The sequence below is a fragment of the Prunus avium genome, chromosome 4 (genome assembly GCF_965620075.1).
Source record: "Prunus avium chromosome 4, drPruAviu1.hap1.1, whole genome shotgun sequence".
NCBI classification, from domain to species: Eukaryota; Viridiplantae; Streptophyta; class Magnoliopsida; order Rosales; family Rosaceae; genus Prunus; species Prunus avium.
This window is the reverse complement of record NC_142287.1, coordinates 12,345,444-12,368,747: the sequence shown is the minus strand read 5'-3', so window position 1 is coordinate 12,368,747 and position 23,304 is coordinate 12,345,444. Positions and strand designations below refer to the sequence as shown.

At 38.4% G+C, this 23,304-nt stretch overlaps 4 protein-coding genes across 4 annotated transcripts; 1 reads left to right on the top strand and 3 right to left on the bottom strand.

Moving 5' to 3' along the window:
* Positions 1–4,467, bottom strand: FCLY (farnesylcysteine lyase). The gene is made up of 5 exons (XM_021955319.2): positions 3,710–4,467; positions 3,446–3,619; positions 2,014–2,373; positions 1,743–1,918; positions 1–462 (listed from the first exon to the last, which is right to left on the bottom strand). Exons 1-5 carry the CDS (start codon positions 4,283–4,285, stop codon positions 198–200), a joined length of 1,551 nt encoding a protein of 516 aa, XP_021811011.2. The 5' UTR covers positions 4,286–4,467; the 3' UTR covers positions 1–197.
* A 1,106-nt stretch (positions 4,468–5,573) lies between these two features.
* On the top strand, positions 5,574–7,137 carry LOC110754293 (F-box protein At3g56470-like). The gene has a single exon (XM_021955351.2). It carries the CDS (start codon positions 5,988–5,990, stop codon positions 6,990–6,992), a length of 1,005 nt encoding a protein of 334 aa, XP_021811043.1. The 5' UTR covers positions 5,574–5,987; the 3' UTR covers positions 6,993–7,137.
* A 175-nt stretch (positions 7,138–7,312) lies between these two features.
* Positions 7,313–12,934, bottom strand: LOC110754173 (N-acetylglucosaminyl transferase component family protein / Gpi1 family protein). The gene is made up of 9 exons (XM_021955208.2): positions 12,431–12,934; positions 11,917–12,216; positions 11,661–11,801; positions 11,471–11,574; positions 11,154–11,375; positions 10,093–10,587; positions 8,319–8,734; positions 7,764–7,857; positions 7,313–7,685 (listed from the first exon to the last, which is right to left on the bottom strand). The coding sequence occupies exons 1-9, from the start codon at positions 12,602–12,604 to the stop codon at positions 7,574–7,576; spliced, it is 2,058 nt and encodes a 685-aa protein (XP_021810900.2). The 5' UTR covers positions 12,605–12,934; the 3' UTR covers positions 7,313–7,573.
* Positions 12,935–22,211: 9,277 nt separating this feature from the next.
* Positions 22,212–23,304, bottom strand: LOC148294811 (uncharacterized). Its single transcript, XM_088252257.1, has 2 exons — positions 22,554–23,304; positions 22,212–22,522 (listed from the first exon to the last, which is right to left on the bottom strand). The coding sequence occupies exons 1-2, from the start codon at positions 23,302–23,304 to the stop codon at positions 22,377–22,379; spliced, it is 897 nt and encodes a 298-aa protein (XP_088108383.1). The 3' UTR covers positions 22,212–22,376.

Genomic DNA, 23,304 nt, shown 5'->3' with positions numbered 1-23,304 from the left:
TGTAAATGTAATGCCATTTCTAGAGGCATTTCAAGTCACATTCTAATAGATTCTATAATTAAAGCTTACAAATTAATCAATCTGTAACCGTTCATTCTTTGAGTTGGTTCGCTTTTTGCCAGGAATTACAACATTTTGCATGTGTTACCTAATCTTAATTACAGCCAGAACTAATGATTAGAGACCACAAACACAATTCACAGATCTACATGGCGAACCCCTCCGTCGGAGCTGGAGCTCAAGTTTGCCAAACTTATAGGTCCACTGGTGAAAAATCTTGACAGGATGAGTCTTGCAACATTCTCAGCCGCGACAGCGCTCGTCTCCATTGTACTTGCTGCATTCTCAAAAGCATTTACATAGTACAAATGCTGACCATCCAAAATAAATGGTGCAAACACTTCAGGAGCAGTGTAATGGGGGTATGCACCCCAATTTATTCGAATTGTCTCCGTCTGCACACTAGTAGTTGCAGAAGCAAACGATAATCAGTATTCAAATGATTAAAATTAAACCTGCCCTCTTGGCCTAATAAACCAGATAAAGATCCCACCAGTTCATGGAAAGATTGGCAAATAAATGGGTACCACTTCCACCTATTGGATTTTGTTATTAGGGAACAGTCAGGCAAACAGTCTACTCATCCAAGCAAACCAAAAAATAAAGATTAAATTACCAAAACGCTTCTGTTGAAAACTACATAAGTTACCTACTACATCTGTGGACCTGCATTGACTTACACCAAGAGTTTTAAAGTCGTTGTCCGGGTAAGATTAGCAGAAACCGACTTTTGAAACTACTTAGTGCTCTAGACGACCACAAATATTTTTGTTCAACAGACATCCTGAGTTTTTTTTAAACCTAGGCTCAATTTCAACAATGGCGACCCTGAATTTTTGAAATTGTTAGCTGAACACAAGTGTAGCATGCGACAGTCATGTGACTTCCATGCAGCGAGCAGACAAGTTACTTAAATGTTATTTTTCCATTTACAATGACATACAGAAACTAAAACAATATTCTATGACCAAATGCGAGAGATCAACGAGGATATGCATTTGGAGATACTTTCAACTAAGATTTTAGTAGGTCAACAAGCCATGATTACAGACATTACAGGAAATCATAACAAAGTGTGAGTTAACACATCCCTGGAATCAACATTTAGAGAGAGAGAGAGAGAGAGAAACTGCTATGAAGGAAAGATTACGGGAGAAATGTACTACACATCACTGGAATCAACATCATTGACGTGCATCTATTGTCAACTGTCAAAGAGGCCTATCTATCAATTGGCCAGGCCATGCCTAATTGGACAGATCAATGGACTACCGTGATGATGGATGGTTTTAATGAGTTTTGTACATTTTGACAGGATCATGATGATTGAAGTCAATGGTTGAATTTAAAAACTATGAACCTTGTGAAATACATACAAAAAATGTATTCTTTAACAAGGATTTTTTCGTCATTTTCCAGAACTTTTTAGCACAAAAAAGGCATGTCTAAGGTTTTTCAGTTTTAATTCCTTTCAATGGTTGAACCTGGGTTCAAAATTTCAAGATTTTTTCAAGATGTCAGATGGAAGATTTACAGTGAAACAATGTTAAGCATTCAAGGTTAACATTATTGACATTTGACGATTGGGGACAAGAGAGAAAAACTGATCACACTCTGAGGGTTATCCTATTCTCTTTTCCTGTATAATGCAAATGAGTGATGACTATAACTTAGATTGTTACCTGAAGATACTATCAAGAGTTGCATCCGCCATTGGTTTACGAGAGAATATCTTGTACGTGAAATCATTCTCATTATGTTGCTCCAGAACCGAGATACTTGAGAATGGAAGATCAGGATCCTCAATTGTGCCAACCAGTTCTGGGATTTCTACCACAGAATTCAGGCCAAAATATACCTTGCCCAAAAAACATACAAATTAAACCCCAAAACCTATCTGAATATAAAAGAAAAGAAGTCACACATGATATTTAGCATTGCTGGGTTACTTACAGGATTTATGAGGCCCCTAACAAAAGTTGCATGTGTGTGTTGCAACTCTCTCTTAGGGATTGAGATTGGCGGAGTAAACTGAACACTCAACTCATCTAAAGGTGTAGCAACCACTGCAACGTCACATGTATAACTGTTTCTCTGGGTGGAATTAAGTTCATAATATTCTCCCTTTGAAGAGATAGATTCTATCTCTTCATGAAGGTGCAATTCAACCTCTGAACGATCAATCAATCCGGCAGCCATCTGCCAGTTTCCTCCTTTAATAGACCACAATCCTCTGACAGATCCTGCCAATGAAACTGCACCAGCAAGTCCACTAATACTGACACTTTGGCCATAATTGACTCTTGTGATGACCTGCAGAATTCAGCAGAGAACTAACTTCTAATGAAATCTCTAAAACCTCAAACACTGCTGCACTTGTAAACCAATTTCATAGTTCAAAGTATCAACATTTCAACAAACCAAGAGTTTTCCTTAAGTTGAAATGAAGTGGAACCTCTCCCCACACCTATGAAACATGTTTTTGTTTCCATTTACACTGACTGAAAGGAAACCAGAAAAGTAGAAGCCCCGTATGCTAAGAAATCCTAAACATACAAGAACTGAACTAGCACTTTTAGATAAGGGAAATGAATGACATGGCCTATGTCCAATAATACGTAAATGAGCTTGTATCAAATCCTTGTTGAGGAGAAAATATGTAATACACAAACGAGAAAAGTAAAATCAAAATCAAAATCAAATAAAGTACTTTTCAAACATGAAGCTAGGCCAACAAAAGACGGTAAGAAGGGTCCCATATGCTCGTGTTTTTGTTTGAGGTTATACATCCATTCATTGTACTGAATCCCCTGTCTTGCAAAATTTCCTAGTAAGAACCGAAATCCATAAGGCTATCATCTTAAATCATCAAACCGAGTTTTACAATTCTAATATGCACGTGCTGCAAATTTAGCAATCCCATGCATGATGATACAGTTTATAAAACACTGAAACAATTTGTGACAATTTCGTAAAAATTTGAAGTTGCACGGATCTAAAACCACTCATAACAAAAGCATACGATGTCCTGCGTTTTGCAGGTCCCTGCCCTTTTTACAGGAATTAACAATCAGAAAAACAGGACAGAAATTTTCTAAAGTGACCATCGTAGATCAATTGAGCTACTTCTATAACATGAGTTGAAACTTCCAAAATACTCTATGCTTTTATAGAGAAGTACAACATGTGTATTCAAATATAATTTTTTGTCAGGTTAGATTTACTTCACAACATAATCCAAACTGCATTCTTCATAACAATCTAATTGAAGTGAAACTAGTGATAATTGTTATGCACAATATTTTTCATATATAACGAAAAAAGAAAAAGAAAACTAAGGAATAGCAAAGACCCTCGAAAATTGTTGTAGCGGGAAGGTTCTTACAGTGACAAGCTCTTGTATCAATAAGGGAGACACGCCAGCATCAGCCAATTCCATAGCCAAAGTCCTTTTGGTGAGATTGTACAAACCAGCCCACTGAAGCATCTCATCCACTGTCTCAAAAACAGGTCTTGTCTCAAAGACTTCATAATACTTGCAGAAGTTATTCACAGCACTCTGCACCAGAAAAATCACAATCAACCGCTAAAGCCCACATAAAATAGAATAATAAAAAGGAAAAAAAAAGAAAAAAAAGAAAGAGAGAACCTCAATAAATCTCTCCATCCTGACAAGAGAGAAGCCATATCTGAGGAGCATGATGAGTGAATTAGCAAGAGAAACAATCTTCTGCGCAAAGGGAAGCTTGGATTTGAAGCTGAGAGTCTTGAATACAAACTTATGGCCATCCCAAATTGCAAAACCAGAAGAGGACTCGGAATCGGAATCGGAAGGGGCGTTGATGGTGAGGTTGAGGAGCTTCGTGTAGTTCACGGCGTGCAAGTTCCTCGGGTGGAGAACGGAGCCGCCGGCCTCGAAGGTCTGGCCGGAGACGTTGACCGTGGCCATGCGACCCCCAACGACGCCGTTTCGCTCGAAGACCCGAATAGTGAAGTCGAGATTAGGGGGAGAGTAGCGGCGGAGGAAGTGGGCCACAGAGGACCCACCGATGCCGCTGCCGACGATGCAAATAGAAGCAGCAGAGCCTGAGTCGCCATGTTCATTTGCATTTGCATTTGAACAAAGTGTTGATATCAACAGTGGGAGGAGGAAGCAGAGTGAGAAGATTAAGCTCCTACTACTGAGTCTGATTGTGGGAGCTGATGATGCCATTGCCAACAACATGTTTTTCTTTCTTTTGCGAATTGTGCAGTGAACCAAGTTTAATTAGATTAGATGGATGGATGAGAGTCTGAAGTTCTGATCTGCTTCGTTCTGACTTCTAATTCTGATAGAGTACTTGTTTTTTTTGGCTTGAAAACCTCCTACAATTGGTTAACTTAAAGCTGAATGTGGATGGTTCTAGAAAGGCTGCCACTAATATTATTGGAGCAGGAGGTGTTATTCGTGACTCCTAGGTGACTGGATTGTCGGGTTTGCTGTGAATTTGGGCCAATGTCATATCCTGGAGGCTGAGGTTTGGGGCCTATAGTTTGGTCTAAAGCTTGCTGTTGAGAAAGGTGTCACTAACCTTGCTATTGAAATGGATGCTGCTTTGGTGCATAGTTGTTGTGATCTCGTGAGACAAATTGGAAATTGTCATCTTGTCCACATTTACAGGGAAAAGAATTGTGTTGCGGATTGTTTGGCAATTTGGAGTTATAATCTGGACTTGGGAATTTGCTTCTTTGATGAGGCTCCTGTTTGGGTTAGCTATTTGTTGATGGATGACTTACTTGGTCTTGCTAGGCCTCGACTCATGTGCGGGGTTTAGTTGTTTTCTAGGGATTTCCCTTATTTCACCAAAAAAATGGATGAGGGATGCGGCCACGATGTTGACTTGGGAATAAATTTTTTAAAGTGGATCATATTTATTTATAGGATTAAAAGCGATGTCATCAATTTAATAGAAAATCAAACGGCGAAGTTGCGGGTTATGGTATTGTTGTCAAATTACGTAGGCAATAAAAGTGAAGTTATCAATTTAATAGAAATTCAAACGATATAGTTGATGGAGTGAGTAATTTGGTCGAATTTAGGATTTCCTATTGGAGTAAAATAGCTATTGTGATTGACTGAAATTAGAACACCCAATTCTATTTGAATATTTCATGTTAAACCGTAAACACTACTTATAATATATTTTCTTTTTCATACAAAACACTCTTAACAGAAGCTCTTAGAGGCAGAAATATATACAACGTTTTTCGATCGAAATAAGCACAAAATTTGCTCTGTGTCGTTCCGGTGACTCCATTTTTGTTCAACTAGTTCTCAGGTGTAAGTATATTTCATCCATCTCTTGCTTCTTCTTCTTTTTATTTTTTATTTTTTGTGTGCCAAAACATAGAGTTTGGAAGCTGTTGATTTATTGTTGTTGGGTTTTTTTTTTTTTTCTCTTTCCGAACTTTCCATGATTATGTTATACGTATATATATAGCTATAGTGAGCTTCAATTGAGGGATCCTGACCATCACGCATTATATTTCCCTGATCTGAACCGTTAGTTTTTAGATGTTCTCTCAAACACCATCTCTACAAAAAAATCACTTAAATGCAAAATTATTTGATCACTCAATTAGATGGTTGTTATTTTAGTCTTTTTCTTGAAACACGGTATTCCTCTGCAACTAGATGCCTTAAAGTTTTCAATTTGTCAAGCTTTTGCAAGGATAATCTACGAATGAAGAAGGTGTGCCTATAGAAGGGGACTAAGACTGATATGTATGTGTAGACAGTAGACATATGCAATGTTATATGTTCATTTAATATAAATGCATGAGATATTGTTGTTTGGTATATAAGAATAGTAATATGTGGTTGCCTCCATCTGTGTTTTTTGTTCCATTTTGATATGCAGCGCCAAAGGTGATCTTCTGAGGAGCAAATGAGGAAAAAAGTGTGCATGGAAAGCCGTCCCCCGCTGCCCTTGTTCGATCTTCTTCCTCCTGAACTGTTGTCAAAAATAGCAGATGGTCTAAGCCTAATCGATCTTCTGAGTTTCCGCAGTGTCTGCAAGGCTTGGAACTCTGCTTCTTCAACAGCTTCAGCTCAGAATGAATCTTCATATGAACCCTGGTTTTTACTGTACGAGGAACATTCTGATCAATGCCAATTGCTAATCTGTGAAAGTGGTAAAACGTACACTATCAGTAATATTCCAGAACTAAAAGGAGCAACTTGCCTTGCATCAAACCAAGGATGGCTACTTCTTTTCAAGCCATCATGCGGCTCAATCTTCTTCTTTTGCCCCTTCTCTCGTGCGAAAATCGACCTTCCAAAGTTGCCAGCCTCACAACTATGTGAGCATGTTGCAGCATTTTCATCCCCTCCCACTTGTCAAGATTGCATTGTTTCTGTCATTAGCCGTATCAATGATTTAGAACTGGAGCTGAATGTTCTTCATCGCGGAGGCAATGAATGGATCCGACACCAGCGCAATTTCACCCCATGGCCAGTTAACAGAATTGAATGTGGTGCTTTTCACAATGGAGAATTCTATTTTTTCGCCTGCGGAGGAGACAGGTTGATCCAGGTTGCTGTCACTGCTGCCAGCAACCTACAGTGGCAGTGCTTTTCCATTCTTCCTGTTTCGGCTGTTTCAGCACCACCACCAGCTGAAGATGAAATTGTATCATTGAGAGATGAAATGGGTTATTTGGACAAAAAGAATGTGAAGCAGCAGCTGGGGATGGGAAGGGATGTTTCAATTTCTACTTGTGGAACACAAATCCGGGTGTTGGATGGCCAAGACCGTGTTGTTTTCAATGAGAATGGGAGCATTGTGTCTGCTGAACAATCCTCCTCATCCAAGACCAAGAGCCCTGATTTTAAAGGGATTTGGATCCACCCAATATTCTGTCAAATCTCCCCAATTCATCAGAGTTGGTGATTCCGTTTTGCTTTCTAAATTGTTGGTCAACTTTGTGTCTGAATTTAGCAGCTTGGAAAATTATTATAGCAGTTTATCTTTTGTTGGTAAACTTGTTTCTTGGTTAATTCTAAGTACCTGATTTGTTATATCTTCTTTGCTGTGCATTGCTAGAATTAACCTGAATTGAAAATTATAATACAGCTAGTTTAAATCCAAACGTGTTTGCTCTAGAATTCGTTCTCATGTTTCTAAGCAACGCAGGTAATAGAGGTCGGGTCGGCTTTAACTGAGGGCAGCTGCAACAAGTAGCTAACAACAATTCAAGCAGACATTCTAGATTTAACACTTAAACTGAGTTTAATAAGCTGAAAAAATAACCTACTTTTTCTTTACATAAAACCCATCCTACAAATCCTTTCAAAATTGAATCAGGTGTGTAGCCTGAACGGTCCTAGAAGCAATCAATGGGCAGCAAGAGTGGTTACATGAGAGAGAGAGAGAGAGAGAGAGAGAGAGAGAGAGAGTATCGCTAGCTAGGTTAAATGAAGAATGCAATTAGTTGTAAAAAAAAATATATAAAAAATTAAAAAAATATCTAGTCATCTTCTGTAGCAGGCAAGAATTGAATCATGGCAGAGCCGCCAATACTCTTTGTAGGAGATTAGCATCCATGGAAATATTGGAAGATCAGTCCCAATTGTAGATGGAATCCTGGAACCAATTTTAAAAGTTAAAAAATTGAAATATCCACAAAATAACCATCAAAACTATATTCAAATTTCAACTCACCGTCTGCCAGTAAGGACTCCATAAGCTGCTGTAGCAACCAATGTCCGAGGTTTCCCAGAAAGAATCTTGTTGTAGTGAGGCATGACTATTTGTCCTGATATGCATGCCCCATTAATAACAGTTGGCAGAACAAATACCAGACATAAATAAGTACTTCTCCACTTCAACAGTAGAGATGCATCTTTCAGCTATTATCATGAATATGCATGCATATGCATATGAGTTACCTTAAAGCTTTTAAAACAAAATCAGCATATATTATAACTTGCATTGGAGCTAGCTGGACTACTCCTTTTAACCATTCAAATTATCAAAGATCAATGCTACAGCACATGCGCACACACACGTAAACAGAGCCTCACAACTTTACACTCAAAATTATCAAAGTTTTAAAGCCAAAGCTAATAATGTTATGTGTGGTCCTGACTCCTGATAGACTTATAAATGGTGAGTTATTTCAAAATCCAAGCCCAAGTAGTTGACATATGATGCTTTCTTCAGATGCAATCCAATGAAACATCACTAATTCACTAAATAAAAGAATTGAGGTCTCACCTACAGTCAAGAAGTTGCTATGAAGAAATGAAACCACAACAGAAGCTCTCTCTCCAGTTAGGCCCTTTTCACTCTGCAATTTATCTGCTGGTGAACTAATATCCTCATGTGAATAAATGCAATCACTCCAAACAGACACAATTTCAAACCATATCCCAGAGGGAAATCTTTTTGGCATGACCAACCAAAGGAAAATTTTGATGTAAGGCGTGGCATGAATAACAGATATAGTGATTTCAATCAGTATATAGATTAGGCTGATGGTTGTATTCATAATGGTAAAGAAAATATAGAAAACAGAAGTTGTCGGTAATAGAAGCAGGAGTGGTGTGAACAGAAGAGATCCAACGATGTGTTGCTTGACAGTATAGTCATAGCTATCTAATCTCTGACGAAGAGGATTCCACTTTCGACCCCTGGAGAGCATTCGGCAAGTACACAAGCAATTAGATGTTATAAAATAGAAAAACAATCATGGATAAAGGACAAATTTTACTTGCACCTTCCCCAATTATATATAATCAAAATTCTGATCGGAGTTTGCCATTCAAGAAAAGAAAAAATAAATGCCTTGAAAATTCCATTGAATATATTCTAAAGGGTATTGAATTGTAGCCGCATGCACAAGAAAAGAAGATTTTCTCAGAAAACAGCAATTTGCATCAACCAATTTGAGACAAAATTATCTCCACTACTGTATAGACAAGCATGTCTTGCATGGGTGTACAGGTGTACATTTATTTACTTTCTTTTTTTGGTCGGTTGGTGTACAACTTACACGAACATGATTCTGCTATGGGTCTCAAGAGGTGATATTAATAAAGTGTCTGAAGTTTTGAGTGCACACTAATTCTTAGATGGATATGCATAAATTACAGACAGTGTAAAGAACATAAAGACCATAGGAAGTAGTTAACAAGCATAAAAAACTTAAAAGTCACATAGTCGTGGGACTGATTCAACTGGCAGCACGATGGTAAACTTTGTCCCAGCACATTATAAACTAAGCATCTCAATGCTTCAAGGCACACTTACATGTTTCAAATATCTATTAAATTATGGGCATTAAAATATATTAACTAATACAATTATACAATAAAATGCAAAAACAAAATCATAGTCCCAACTAGCTTGAGAAATAAAGAAAAAGTCTGTCAAACCAATGAGGAAGTTCCACAATAACAGCAATCATGGATGGACTTGCCTCCTTAATGGAATATTGGCTACTGGCAGAACTAGATCAAATTACACATGTAGTCCCTGTATTCAGCCTCTTTTTTACACTTCAATTCCTGTACACCTAAATTTTTCCAATTGTACCCTTGTATTTTGGTTCATTTGCAACTGAGGAAAAAACATCAACTTAGTCTAATAATTTTAAAGACATGTGGTCGTAGATGTCTTTTGACATACCTATGTTTCCAGGTTGCCACTCCATCAATTTATTAGACGGAATTGATGTTTTGTCCTTGATTGTAACCGTAATAAACTATAGGGGTACAATTGAAATTTTATTAACTACACATAATTAGGTAGAAAACAGACTAAACTACATCAACTTAAAGTGTGATTTGACCGCAGAACATGTATTAAATACATAACAACCAAACCAACAGGTGCTGAATAAACATTAAGGTATAGAGAATAGGTCGGTTAGAAAAATGACCCTATCGCATGCATAGGATTACCAAACAAAGTACATTTGCTTTTGGTTGGCCATGTGTAGAAGTTTTAAAGACTGAAAAAGCAAGAACAAGAAATCCGAGAGTAATACCCGAAAAGGCGCCACAAAGCTGCCAATGCCTGTATCTGAGTCGAATATAAAAGTGATATCAACCAGTGAAGAGTGGACACATGTAACGTTGCTAGTGCAATCAAGTCTTTTATCAAAGCAGCAGGTATAGTCACCCCAAAAATGATTCCTGATATAGCAAGTCCTCTAATGAAATAAATGAAGTGAAACCCCAAAAAGATCCAAATGGTAGACCAAATCTGGATAGCAGTTAGAGAAATCATCCCAAGAACTCCTGCCAATTCCGTGTTTAACTTAAAACCTGCAGGAACTCCCATTAACCACACACAACCCGAGCGCAATAACTCATTTGTAATGTCACTGGCAAATTTCTGGACCCACATGCAAGCAGATTCTGCATGATACAGCAGTGCCAAACCGAACAAGTTTCCCAGAAGTACATCAACAGCTAAACTTGACCACATGGAATGCTTATGCAATGCAGCTTTCTCCGCATATTCAACACTTGATAGTGACCTTTGAAATAAAGAAGAAGATGATGAAATTTTTTGCAGTTTGTTCATGAAAGAAATAAAAGTGCAATACCAAAAAAGAAAAAATGATGACACAACAAAAGAAATAAATATACACAAGATGAAACACAATCACGATAACTGTCAATTGGGGTCAAATGTAAGGCAAAGCAGACAAGGACGAAAAGAAAGAGATCAGGTGAATGCCAATCATGGTAGTCAAGCAAACCCAGCCTACAAAAGTACAGATCATAAAATGTTAACACTTTATTAACATGCATAAGTTTACAGAGAAAAACTTCCTCATAAATCAAAATGGTGTGAAATCTGATAGCATTTGAAAACCAACTTATGAGTCATATAACTTCCCAGTATTCAACATAGAACGCTAAATGAAATGGCATTTGAAACCCAACTTATCAGTTAGACAACTCAACTGTATTCAACATAGATTTCTGTATTTGCATTTGTAAATTTCATCAATAATTAGAATGCTATTTTGAATGGCATTTTAAACACAACTCATCAATCAGATAAATTTCCAGTGTTCAACATAGAATTTCATATTACCTTGTGCCATTATCTTGAAGAAAGATTGGCCAATACAAGATCTGAGAACAACGGATTCTGATATTTATCCTTGAACTGCTGAATACCTTTACTGATATGATGTATACCCATGAATCTGATGCATACTTCAGAAGCCTATAGAGAAACTGAACAATGACATAGAATAACATGGACAATGAAGCCACAGACACAGCAAATAGTTGCCATGTGAAGGCAAGAAACCTGAAATGCCACACAAAGTCCATTTGAATACTACAGAGCAAAGCAGGACATCAAAAGCAAAGGAAGTGGGGAGGACAAATGTGTGAAGAAAATACATGTAAACTGTGGAAAAGCACACAGTAGATTTCTTGGGACCCATGCATGTTTCGAAAACTTTGTCAGCAGCAGCAGAGCTATTGATTGCCAGAATGACCGTATCCTGCATGTAAACAAAATAATAGTCGTATTGCAATATTAACAACAAAGGTAAGTCTTGATGCAAAAAAATTTCTCAAAAACTCTTACCAAGTCAAGGAGTGGCTGCTTCTGGTGAAGTTCATCAACCCACTTGGGTTTTCTCTCAGGAGCATTCACTTGATCAAATGAATTCCAAGGATGTAATGAGAAATGGTGAGCACCATAGGCTGGGGTCTCGTAGAATATTAACTACATTTGATCAAGAGAAGAAAAGATTTTAATCAATCAAAACAGATGTCATACTTAAAAATAAAAATAAAAATAAGCCCAACGCATGCCATTGAAGCATTCATGACTTACATACGTGGATATCACATGGAAACACCATTTGCCCATTCCAGTGGATGTGATGCAGTTTAGGAATCCAACTAATTTCTGTTCCAACTTGTTCTTGAGGATCACATAGCATCTGGATCCAATAACTGCTTCCTACAAAAGTTTGCCTACATTGTTCTAGTGATCCATTGAGATTGTGGCACCCACAACAAGAAGAATGATATTGATCTTCTTTGGAGTGAACCTTAAAAAATTGACCCACTATACACAACAATGACTTATCCTGGAGTAACACAGGCATCCTTCCATTTGTGTCATGAAGGATTCCCTGAAAATAATAAATACTTTTCTTTGGTGAGAAGAAAAACACATACAATTTCAATAAAGCAATTTCCCAAACCATACAAAATAAGCAACAAATGAATGCATGCCAAAATCACTAAATACAATGATAAAGAAACAAATTGAAACCTACCCAACTAAATTGCAGTTACAAGTCATTGAAATCTGATTAGCATTCATTACTGAAGAACATTATATACCTGAATGCTTAATTTTTTATCAGAAATCGCTTGTTCAGTGCAGGCAAAAGCTACGACAACGTCAAGAGAAGACGAAGACGACGAAATGAACCAACCCAGCAAGAAATTGGAGCAGGATGATGGTGTGCTCAATGAGAGTTGCTTTGGCCACCAAACCCTACACCTCCTTCCCATCCTTGTGAATATGATTGCTAATCAGTGGCTCAACTTACAGTCTCCATTTTATCCCAACTTCAAAAGTTTTATCGAAATTTTGCTTCTCATTCCAAAATTTGCTTTTGGTTCAGATCCCCCTTCTGAACCAGCTTGAGCGATTGGGGTTAGGGTTCTCGCTAGCTATTGTTCAGAGATGGAGAGGGAGGGAAGGGAAGGGAAATCGCCATGCATTATTCCTCTGGCTCCGATTTTCAGCGTCTGAACGGGTCATATATATAAACGACCCCTGAATTATGTTATTCGCTAGTCCTCACTTGGTTTTTCAGCTTATTTCCTATAAAACTCCTCCGCACTGCTCGTTTTTAAAGTTATAAATCTCGACCTTTTGATGAGGTTGGGTCACGCTCAGTATTTTTTAAAAAAACAAAGATATTGCGCGCAACTGGAGGTGTGTACAATGGGCCGGCCGATTTGAATATGGCGCGAGCCCGGCCCATTTAAAGAGGTTTCCAGCACACCATTACTCGATTTTGGACGGGCCAAATTAAGCATAGCACGAATTTTCGAGCTGGATGGATCTACCACCGTTGGACCTGCCAGCTTAAAATTTCATATTTTATTAAAAAAATTATTTATTTATATCTTATATAGGGTTTTTAACTTTTTAAGAGCAATAGTTCAAACTTCTTTCGATTCGCATTTGGTCATTGGATTCGGAAAATGGGTGTTGTAGTCCCCCCACTCTACTTTCGTTAGTACCATTATTCCTGTTGTCATATTTGTTACATTTTATGAGAATTTATGGGCAAAATGGTCATTTTAAATGCATCACATAGTCATCCAACTCGAACATTGGCTCTCGTACGTAGTCCTCTAGCTAATGTGTACACCTCTTGTCATGAGGATGGGATCTTATCCAATGATGGGTCTGGGGAGGATGGCACCAAGGGCGGAACCATGAATTTTTCAATGGATGGGCTACCTAAAGTTATTAGCTTAAAATTTAATGATTATTTTTTTTGGTACTTAGTCTTTCTAAAAATAAAAGTAAATATTAAATCATATAAACCACACTAGTACATAGCTCCATAGACTATTTTCAATAAGCTTTAACATAAACCAAATATGGTTTAACACCATAGTGGCTTTGTACTTGTTTATGTTCCTCTTATCAATAAAATACTATCGCTCTTTATCAAAAACCAAAAACAAATACATATAAAATGCAACTGAAAGACACATATGATCAAAATGAATATATGTTCAATAACATAACTGAAAGCGAACCTATTTTAATGTGTATTTTTATTGCTACCCTCCAACTAAATTTATTATTAAAAAAAAAAAAGATTTTTTTGGGCTTTAATAAGTTAATATATAGTGGGCTCACTGGCGGACCCAGGAATTTTTTAGCGGATGTGCAATTTTGAAAGGTTAAGAACTCTTTGTGGATTGAACATCTAAGGCTTTTTACCTAGATTTACCTTAGGTCCCTTCATGCATTCATATAATACATGAAAAATTGTTTTGTAAAAATATTGACTAAGTATGAAAAATGGTTTTTCGGAAGAATCATTTTCTCAAGATAATTTTTGGCGGCTTTTATTCCTTACACATCAAATAAGAAAACTTGATTTTATGGGATTTTAGTATGAAATATATATTAACTTAATGAGCCATCATTTTTAGCCTAAATAGCATTTTGCACTAAAACTGATTTTTCATTTTCTGATTTGGTGGGAATTTTATTTTCTAGTATTTTTATTTGAATCCAAATGGGGGGTACTTCCTTATTTATATTGTAAACTTAAATAATGGAGTAATATAAAAATAATTGAAAGTAAAAGGACAAAGACATTTAGTTGAATGCTGAAAATGGAAATAAGGAAATCTATACACCTGGAGTGCACCACCGCCAGCTAAGCAAATGGGCAATTTGAAGCACCTACAATGATTTTTCCAGTGAGGGGAGGTGTAGCTGCACCTCTTTGTACCTTAATAACTAGGCTAATATTGAAAACAAGTTAAATATATAGGTTTTATATTTTTTTCCTTAAAAAACCACACTGGGCTATAACCCATTGTAGCCCTTAGTGTGGTTTCGCCCATGTTACCATGGTTCTCTCTCTCTCTCTCTCTCTCTCTCTCTCTCTCTCTCTCTCTCTCTCTCATCCTTACCCACCCACCGCCCCTCTCTTCCCTTGTCTCTCTGTCACCAAACCCAAAGCAACCCTCAAAACCCCAGCCACCATCATCCTCCACCAAACCACCCTCCCAGATCTCCACCATGAACCATATTGATTTGAATTTGATATTCGCATCAGACCACAACAAAAAAAAAAAGAATTTGATATGGTATTTTGTTTTGTAGGTTTTTCTGTCTTTGTGATTTTATGAGACAGATGGTAGGGTGAGTCCTGGCTGTTGAAGAGAGAGAGAGGGAGGAAGAGAGAAAGAGGGAGAAAGCAGATGGAGTTGGAGTGTATTTTTTAAAATTTTGAAGATAAAGTAGGTGTGAAAATAGGAGAGGTGTGTGCAAATAACAGAATTCATGAATGAATGCAAATCCCTATGATTTTCTCAAAAGTACTAAATTAATTAATTAATGACCTTTCCGTCAAACACATGAATTTGTTTTGTATAAAGGAAACGTTTCAATTAATCAATCACATGATGCCTATGGGTCTCTCAAAACTTTTGAGTCAAAAGTACTAAACATCTCAACATTTACGCCAGGAAAAGCAAGAAAAAGAAGCGAAAGCTGTATGCATGGTTTGGGTTTGCTTGATTATAAATAGCACAGTAGGTTGGAGCTAGGAAAAGCAACAAGCAACGAGAGAGAGAAAGAGAGAAGTGAGTTTACATTTGTATACGTAAAAAATAAATAAAAATAAAAATAAAAATCATATTGAAGTGCGAGCGAGAGATCATCAGAAATGGCAGAATTACCAAAGTTTATTGCTCTTAAATCAGTCAAGAACCAGAAATTCGTGGTCTACAAAGACCAATCCACCGAAGGGCTACAAGATATTCTCCAATGCTCCAGAGAGGATATTCAGAGCAAATATGCAAGGTTCAAAGTGGAGAAGGACATAAACCTGTTGCATTCCTAAAAGGACACAATTTAATGTGCAAACAACCAATTAAAAATACCCGCAAGTGCACGAATCTATCGAAGTATAGATTATGTAAGTACGGGGTCGATCCCACGAAGAACTTGTCGGTTGCCTATAAGTTCTAATTCGAGTACAAAGAGAACACTCAACTAACACACCACAATGCAAAAAATGCAAATTTAAAACTAAAAAGAAAGTAAAGAAATGTAAAAGAAACAAACAAAACACAAAAAAAAAAGGAAATGTGCTGTGAACAGTGACCAGCGACCGGTCGTGAGGTAAGAGCGACCGGTCGTTTTTGGTCTGGAGACCGGTCGTTAGGTAAAAGCGACCGGTCGTTTTTGGGCAGAGTCGAAACTCAAATTTTGACGTGAAAAGCGACCGGTCGTCAGGTAAAAGCGACCGGTCGTTTTTGGGCAGAGTCGAAATTCTCTGTTTTGACGTGAAAAGCGACCGGTCGTCAGGTAAAAGCGACCGGTCGTTTTTGGGCAGAGTCGAATTCTCTGTTTTTCAGTTTCGACCTCTGTCCAATGTTTTGCCTATAACTTTCCAACCGTACGTCCAAAATTCACGTTCTTTATACGGTTGGATTCAGCACAGAAAATGCAAGAACACAAAGCGGACCAAAAGTCCAAAACAATTACGGAAATAGATAAAATTTAGTAACAAAGACACATAACGTGTCAAACACGCAACTCACACACACATTTGGGGGGGGGGGGGGGGTTTGATTTGTTTGAAGTGACCTATTTCTATTGCATGAAAGTAAATGGACTTTAAAATTGAATAAGAAAGGCAGAGATGAATTATCAAAGAGTGGAATCAAGATGTAACAAACACTAGGGTTTCGGAATCCACCCTAAACAATTCTACCAATGTTCATGAATACTCAAGTGATGAACTCTAAACGTGTTGATGAAGATGTTCGCAATCAAGACCAGTACGAGTGGCTCAAGACGCATTGATTCTCTCTAATGTACGTAAAGTGCAGTACGAGTGCTACAATACTTGTGCCTTCCCTATAATCGAATCTAGGTGTGCTTAGTACTTTGATTCAATTACAAGAAAAACCCATTAAGTTCAAAGAGAATATGAACATCACAAGAACCCTAATAGCATGGTGTTTACATTAGGTATTCAAGAAACCAATTCACATGGATGATTCTTACTTCATCCATTTATTGCTTAGGATAACATGAAGATACACATAATCCCAACAATCTCAAGAAGCATGCTTTCAAAGATGGCCAACCAAGGAAAAACACACATCAAGGATAGATTAATTTGGTGAATTGGAATTCATCAACAATATCTAGAAATTCATACATTCAAGTATCAAAACAATAAGGTAATCATGTTTAGGGCTTCAACCTAAGCCCTAGCTATGAAGTTTAGTTGCTCATACTCATTCCAAATACAAACTCAAAATAAAATTAGAAAGAGTTTACAGATTTTGAGAAAATGATGAAAGCTTCAAGGTCATCAATGGTGGAAGCTTTCTTCTCCACTTAGCTTGGCTGCACCTTGGCCTTCTCCAAGCTCCAAGCTCTCCAAAATCTGCTCTCCTCTGTGTAATCTCCTCAATGACTTTCTTTCCCACGTTCAAAAGGCTCTCCCAACTTCAGATTGCAATTCCTTTCCTTCCCTCTCTCCTCCTTTCCAGCTTTTACCTTTTAATATTAAACTACCACCTTTGATAAAGCCTTAGCCCATTGTCCCCTTGCCATGATGAAGCTTTGTCCTCAATAAGATGCCAACTGCTTCAGAAAATATCTCAAAGCTAAGGTAACTTCTTGTTACCAAGAGTTATGGTAACAAGAAATTAAGATGACACAAAGGAGGTAAAAGCTGGCCAAATCCGGATTTCCAGAGCTGTGGTAACATGCTGGATTGGTTGGATAGGCAATACTTGTCCAATGGAGCTCAAATTTGGATATGTTGTAGTTAACATCCATTGGAACAAGTCTCATGAAGATCACGACCTCATCCGAGCACCAGAGCATGTTGATCCCAGGCCAAGAAGTTGACCTACGAAAATGAACAAAAACAGAATTTATAACTAATAATGCACTTTTAGCTCATTTTCATCCCAACCAAGGTAAAATCTAAGAAAACACAAAAAGGAAGTAAAAAGCTATAAAATGTCAAGAACTAACTCAAAATAGTGGGTGAATAACATGAAAAATCATGTGTAAAAATGAACCGAACAAACTTCCCAAACTTATCTTTTGCTAGTCCTCGAGCAAAACAGAAATTAAAACAAGACTCGAAACAAAACTTTCCGAACACTTTCTAAGGAGAGAGCGACTCATGCAAACGACTCAAAAGTTTTCACAAGAAAAACTCAGTTTACACATTATTCATAAGGCGGCAAAATTCATAACACAACATGCTCAAGTGTAGTAGTGTGATGGCCAAATGGAACTCATTCTCCAATTTCAGTTTTTACACAACTTCAAAAATCATTCCAAGCACAAATGTAACTTCAAATCTCACCAAAGTTGTCCTCTCACAAATGAATCACTCGGAAGAGGGGTACAATGCAACACTCAATAGTAAGTATGAGAATAGAGTTAAACCATAAGGGACTTAACTCACAATTAGCAAGATGAAAAACATGCATGAATATGATCTCAAGAAGGATGCTAAACACTTAAAAGCTGAAAAATGTGTGCAAATCAACCACATGACATTTAGGATCAATTTAGGTCTTTATTATAGGTTGTAATGGGGCTAAGGGTGTAAGGTGAGTAAGAAATGAAGGATATGGATACAACAAAGTCCAAGGAACTCACAATGTAAGAGCATATAATCGTTGACTAAAAGACTTTGAAACATCACGCTTGAGATTTTCACTCATTTATTTATTTATTTATTTTTTTTTATGTGATCAATTAGACCACAAAGCCTTATACCTCCACTAATTATGATTCACACTCCTTCCTTCCATTCGAACAACCAAGAAACATGGAATTGAATTTGAAACCATTGCCACATAACCACAACTTTTCTCTTTTCTTTCACCCTTTGAGTGAGGTACTCTTCTTTTTTTTCGAAATGTAATAACAAACTTCCCAAACTTAGCATGAAAAACACATCTAAATTAAAGCTCACGAGTTCCTTAGAAAGGTAAATTCTTGTTTTTCAGGCTAAGGCTAGAAGTAATAATTGGTTACTTGAAAGAAAAGGCATACATATAGGCTCAAGGTGGTTAACAATGGAAAATCATGCTTAAGCATGCATAGGGTTTGCTTGAAAGGCACAAACGGTCCAAAGAGGGCCTTAATATCATTTCTCAAATGTCATGTAATCAAATTGCACAAGAATGAGTGACTTTTAAGTGCTCAACCAAATCAATGAAAAATGAGATCAAACAACAACTCAGATGACAAGAAAAGTAAGAATATGTGTATAACACTCATGAATTGAAGCACAAGGTTCAAAGCTCACATTATATGGTTATACAAGTCTAATTCATGCTTGAAACAATTCTTTGGATCATGCAAGTCCCTCAACTAGAGAATTATGAAACAAATGGCAAGTGCGTAGAGGGTTTCAAACATATCATGCTAGAACGATGCCATTTAGTGAATAACAAATTATTATTTTTTTTTTAGCATTTTCAATCAAGTCATTTAAACATTCATCACAATCTCATCATATATGTCCGGAAAGTGACTTGAAAACAAAAAGACTCAAAACTGAAAAGAAAACAGAACAAATTAAAGCAAGAATTTAAGTGAAACGAAAAAGACTTGCTATCCCTTCCCAAACTTAGAAACAAACATTGTCCTCAATGTTAAAGAATTTAGGCATCAACAACGTTATAACAAGAATTAAAGGGAATAAAGCAAGTAAATACAAGAACAAACACGAAAAACAACTACAACACGGTTGCAGAAACAAAAACAAAAACGAAACCAAACAGAAACAAATAAAACAGTAAGCCCTAACAACAGTCTCAGACATGCAGAAATCCAACCCAAAGAAACGCACAAACCAAAATGAAAGCCCAACCCAAACGAAAGCCCAAAAGTGAAGAAAGTAAATAAAACAGAGAAACCAAGTCAGAAGCACAAAGAGCGAGGACTCAGTAAAATAGAAAAAAGTGGGCCCTGAAGTCTCGGCACCTGTGAGTCACGGGATACAAAGTGAGAGACGTGTCGACAAGCAGCGGTCTCTCTCTCGGTCCCAAGCCAGAATTATTGGCTTCATAGGAAGGTGTGACGACTTTCGTTTCTCAAAAGTGCTGAAAGGCGGAACTGTAATTAAAGGGGTTGGGGACCAGGTGAGGTGACCTAAGGGGATAGGCCGTAAGGGCCGCGCAAAACGCAGAAGCGCCGTGTCTAGGGTTACGTAGAAACTAACTCTATAAAAGAAGAAGAGAAAGAGTTGGGGAAAAACACACAAACGCAGAAACACACAACAGAGAAAAGAAAGAACAAAAAGAAAAGAAAGTTCAAATGGCTTCTTCCTACCCATTCTCGCTGGATCTCAACCTAGCTCCACCGACTCAGACTCGGGGCCAAGCAGTGGCACCAGTGTGGATGCCCTACTTTGCCTCTGCACGGGGGCACGTGACAGTGAATGACTCGATACTGCTGGACAACGATGTTGCCCTTGGAGTTGCTAGAAATCTAGTAACTCCCAAGGATATACGGGTGCTGGGATCAAGGGATGACAACCGGGTCGTGAGCGAAGCTCTGGCACTAAGCGTGCAAAGCACCGCAACAGTCGCAAGTGTGGGTCATCGCCTACTTGCGAAGTCCCATGAGGTGGAGGTGCTAAGAGGTCAGTTGGCGGCGGAGCGAAGTATGGTGGAAGAGTGCCAGAGTATTATTAAAAGTTTAAAAAGGGAAAGGGCAAGGATAGTGGAGGTGAATCGATACCAGCTAGAGGCGTTGCAGGAAGAGAACCAAAATCTCTCAAAGATGGTAAGTGTTTACGCCCATGACATGAGAAAGCAGCTGGAGGACCTGGACCAACCGGGTAAACGCAAGAAAACAGATCGCGAAAGTAGGTATGCTCAAGCTAAGAGTGCGATCTTTGGGAGCTCGAGTGATGAGCCCCAAGAGGCTGTGCGAGAAGCCCCGGAAGAGGATAGCCATAGGGCTAAACTCAAAGGTCCAATGGCCGAGACACCGAGCACTGTGAAAGAATAATTTCTAATGTATTAGTGGTGTGCCTGGTTGTCTTTGCCCTTTCCGTGTATTTTAAATTTTTTTTTTTTTAATTGAAAGAAATGAAGTTGCAGAAGAAAAAGAAGCACACTTCCCAAACAAAACAAAGACGACAGCCGAAAGGGAAAACACACTTCCCAAAATTAAAATAAAACAAAACAAAACACAAAGCACCAAAAAAAACATAAAACACCAGAAAACACGGAGGTAAAAAGAAAATTAAAGTGAAAGTAGAAATGCTCCCTTCTAAATGCATGCGACCGCAAAATCCTCGTGAAGCGTAGGTATCGAGAGAAAATGGCAAACAGCTGGACCACAAATCTCTCATCAGCAAACGTCTATTTAAACCATGCCTCTGCAAGCGGAAGAGTACCCTGCATTTCTTTCTGCAAATTCAAGGAAAACCATCAAAAACATCCAAAAACAAAACAATGGCATCCTCATGCACTCACCTTGATGATCTCAACCTTGAGCTGTCACTAGCACCACCAAATTCCCAGATAAGGGCTCATCCAACCCCTATCTTCCAAAACTCCTCATACCATCATGGCTCGGCCTCAAACTTCTCTGAGGTGGTGCCGCGAAGGGTAGTAATGCCGGAGGGCATGACTGTCAGCAGACTGACAGTTGCAGATCACCTGCATGTGGCGCAGAGGTCTGACCAGATGGCAGTGGATGAGTCCCACAATCTAACCGTGCTCAACGCGGTCTCAGCCACAAATTTGGGCATGCGCCTACTGGCGAGAACACGAGAGTGCGGGGCACTGAGTGAGGAGGTGGCGGCCCTGAAAGCTCTGGTGGCGGACCTGCAGAAGCGGCTCTACAGCGCCAACCAGCATGTAGAGATGCTGCAGAAAAGGAACGAAGATCATGTAGAGCTGCTGCAGATTCTACAAGCAAGAACAGACAGAGGCAATTAGCAGAAGCCTCAGCTAGCTCAAAATGCAAAAGAAACAAGTGATTCAGAAATTTATTGTTTTTTTTTTATTTTTTTTATTTTTTTTATTTTTTATTTTTTAGATTATGTGTAGAATCACATGTTTTGGAATGAAATAAGCATTTGAGCCAAAATTCTGAGTGCATAATCATAAAGCAACCTACTTCCCAAACTTATATGAAACAATGTTTATAAATGATGGAGAATTAATACTAAACAATGCCATATAGAAAAAATGGGATGGATAATCACAAAATAAAAGAAGTAGTAAACAAATAAAAGTTGAACTAACAGTAAAAGTTGAAACAAACTAACTAATACCCGTCTCAAAATATAACCCAAAAACAAAATAAATTAAAAGTTCAAAAGGGTACAAAGCTCAAAGAACTACTGATCATCATCAGTCTCATCATCATCATCACCATCAACATCATCACCATCAACATGTGCAGAGGTCCCGGGATGACCTGGCATCTGGAGGTGCGTCCAAATGGTGTCAATGGAAGTGCTCATATGCTGCATCTGCTGATACTGGAGCTGCATCTGCTGGTATTGCATCATTTGCATGTCCCAGATGGCTTGATGACTGGGGTCCCAAGCAGAAGTGTCGATACTGGGAGCAGGTGGGAATGGCGGTGGTGGTGGCATATGGGGTGGCACCGGAGCAGGTGCAGGTGCAGGTGCATGGCGCCTCTGAGAAATGCTCTTGGACACAGAAGTGTCCGAAATGGGACCCATGGGCTCAACAAATATATCATTAGGGCGAGCCCTAACCCCTGAGCGTTCACATAACATGCTAACAAGGCAAGGATAATAGATTATGCTCTTTTTACGTGCACAAGCCTTCAAGCGTTCAAAAATAATGTCACAAATAGGTAGGGAAAAATATCCCTCATGCAAACATTTCAGGATCCTGACCCCCATTGTGGGAATTTCCGACCGTTGGCCGGAAGGGTAGATGTTGTGGCGCACAAAGCTCCACAAGATGGCAAAGTAGGGTGTCAATTTACCCTGAATGAGGACATTCTTTTTGGTTTGAGATGCAAAGGCAGTAGGATCAGCATATAAAAGTGTTTCAGCTGCGCTTTGCATGTCAAAATGGCATAACAGAGAAGGGTTCCAAGCAGAAGTGTCATGCACAGGTATGTGAAGGATTTCAGAAATAATAGAGGGGGATAGCACAACATTTTTGCCCCGAACCTTGATGGGCACATTTTCATTAGCTCTAACCTCCTCACTAGGGAAAGCAGCATAGAATTCTCGCACAACAGACTCATTGTATTTTTTATAGATGCGAGCTAGAGGTAATATGTTACGGTCCCTAAGAAGGTACTGGACTTGAAGAAGTCCAGCGGTTTGGATGGAGGGACTAAGATCGAGGTTACGCTCAGTAACCACAGTGGCTGTGAGCATGGCCTCTTCCGACTGAGGTGCACTTCCTGAAGAAGATGCACCCTTTTTCTTACCGGTTCTAGCTCTAGACAT

Bases quoted from the DNA above. Each gene is read 5' to 3' on its own strand.
- LOC110754173 (XM_021955208.2), bottom strand. From the start codon at position 12,604: ATGGGAAGGAGGTGTAGGGTTTGGTGGCCAAAGCAACTCTCATTGAGC. The intron at 11,376-11,470 runs GTATTTTCTTCA...GTGGCATTTCAG, and splicing joins TGCTTTTCCACAGTTTACAT to GTTTCTTGCCTTCACATGGC. The intron at 8,735-10,092 runs GTATTACTCTCG...AATGCTCTCCAG, and splicing joins GCTTTGTGGCGCCTTTTCGG to GGGTCGAAAGTGGAATCCTC.
- LOC110754293 (XM_021955351.2), top strand. From the start codon at position 5,988: ATGAGGAAAAAAGTGTGCATGGAAAGCCGTCCCCCGCTGCCCTTGTTC.
- FCLY (XM_021955319.2), bottom strand. From the start codon at position 4,285: ATGTTGTTGGCAATGGCATCATCAGCTCCCACAATCAGACTCAGTAGT. The intron at 1,919-2,013 runs GTAAGTAACCCA...TTTTTGGGCAAG, and splicing joins TTAGGGGCCTCATAAATCCT to GTATATTTTGGCCTGAATTC. The intron at 463-1,742 runs GTAACAATCTAA...TGCAACTACTAG, and splicing joins ACTCTTGATAGTATCTTCAG to TGTGCAGACGGAGACAATTC.
- LOC148294811 (XM_088252257.1), bottom strand. From the start codon at position 23,304: ATGTCTAGAGCTAGAACCGGTAAGAAAAAGGGTGCATCTTCTTCAGGA. The intron at 22,523-22,553 runs GTCCCATTTCGG...TGTGTCCAAGAG, and splicing joins TATATTTGTTGAGCCCATGG to CATTTCTCAGAGGCGCCATG.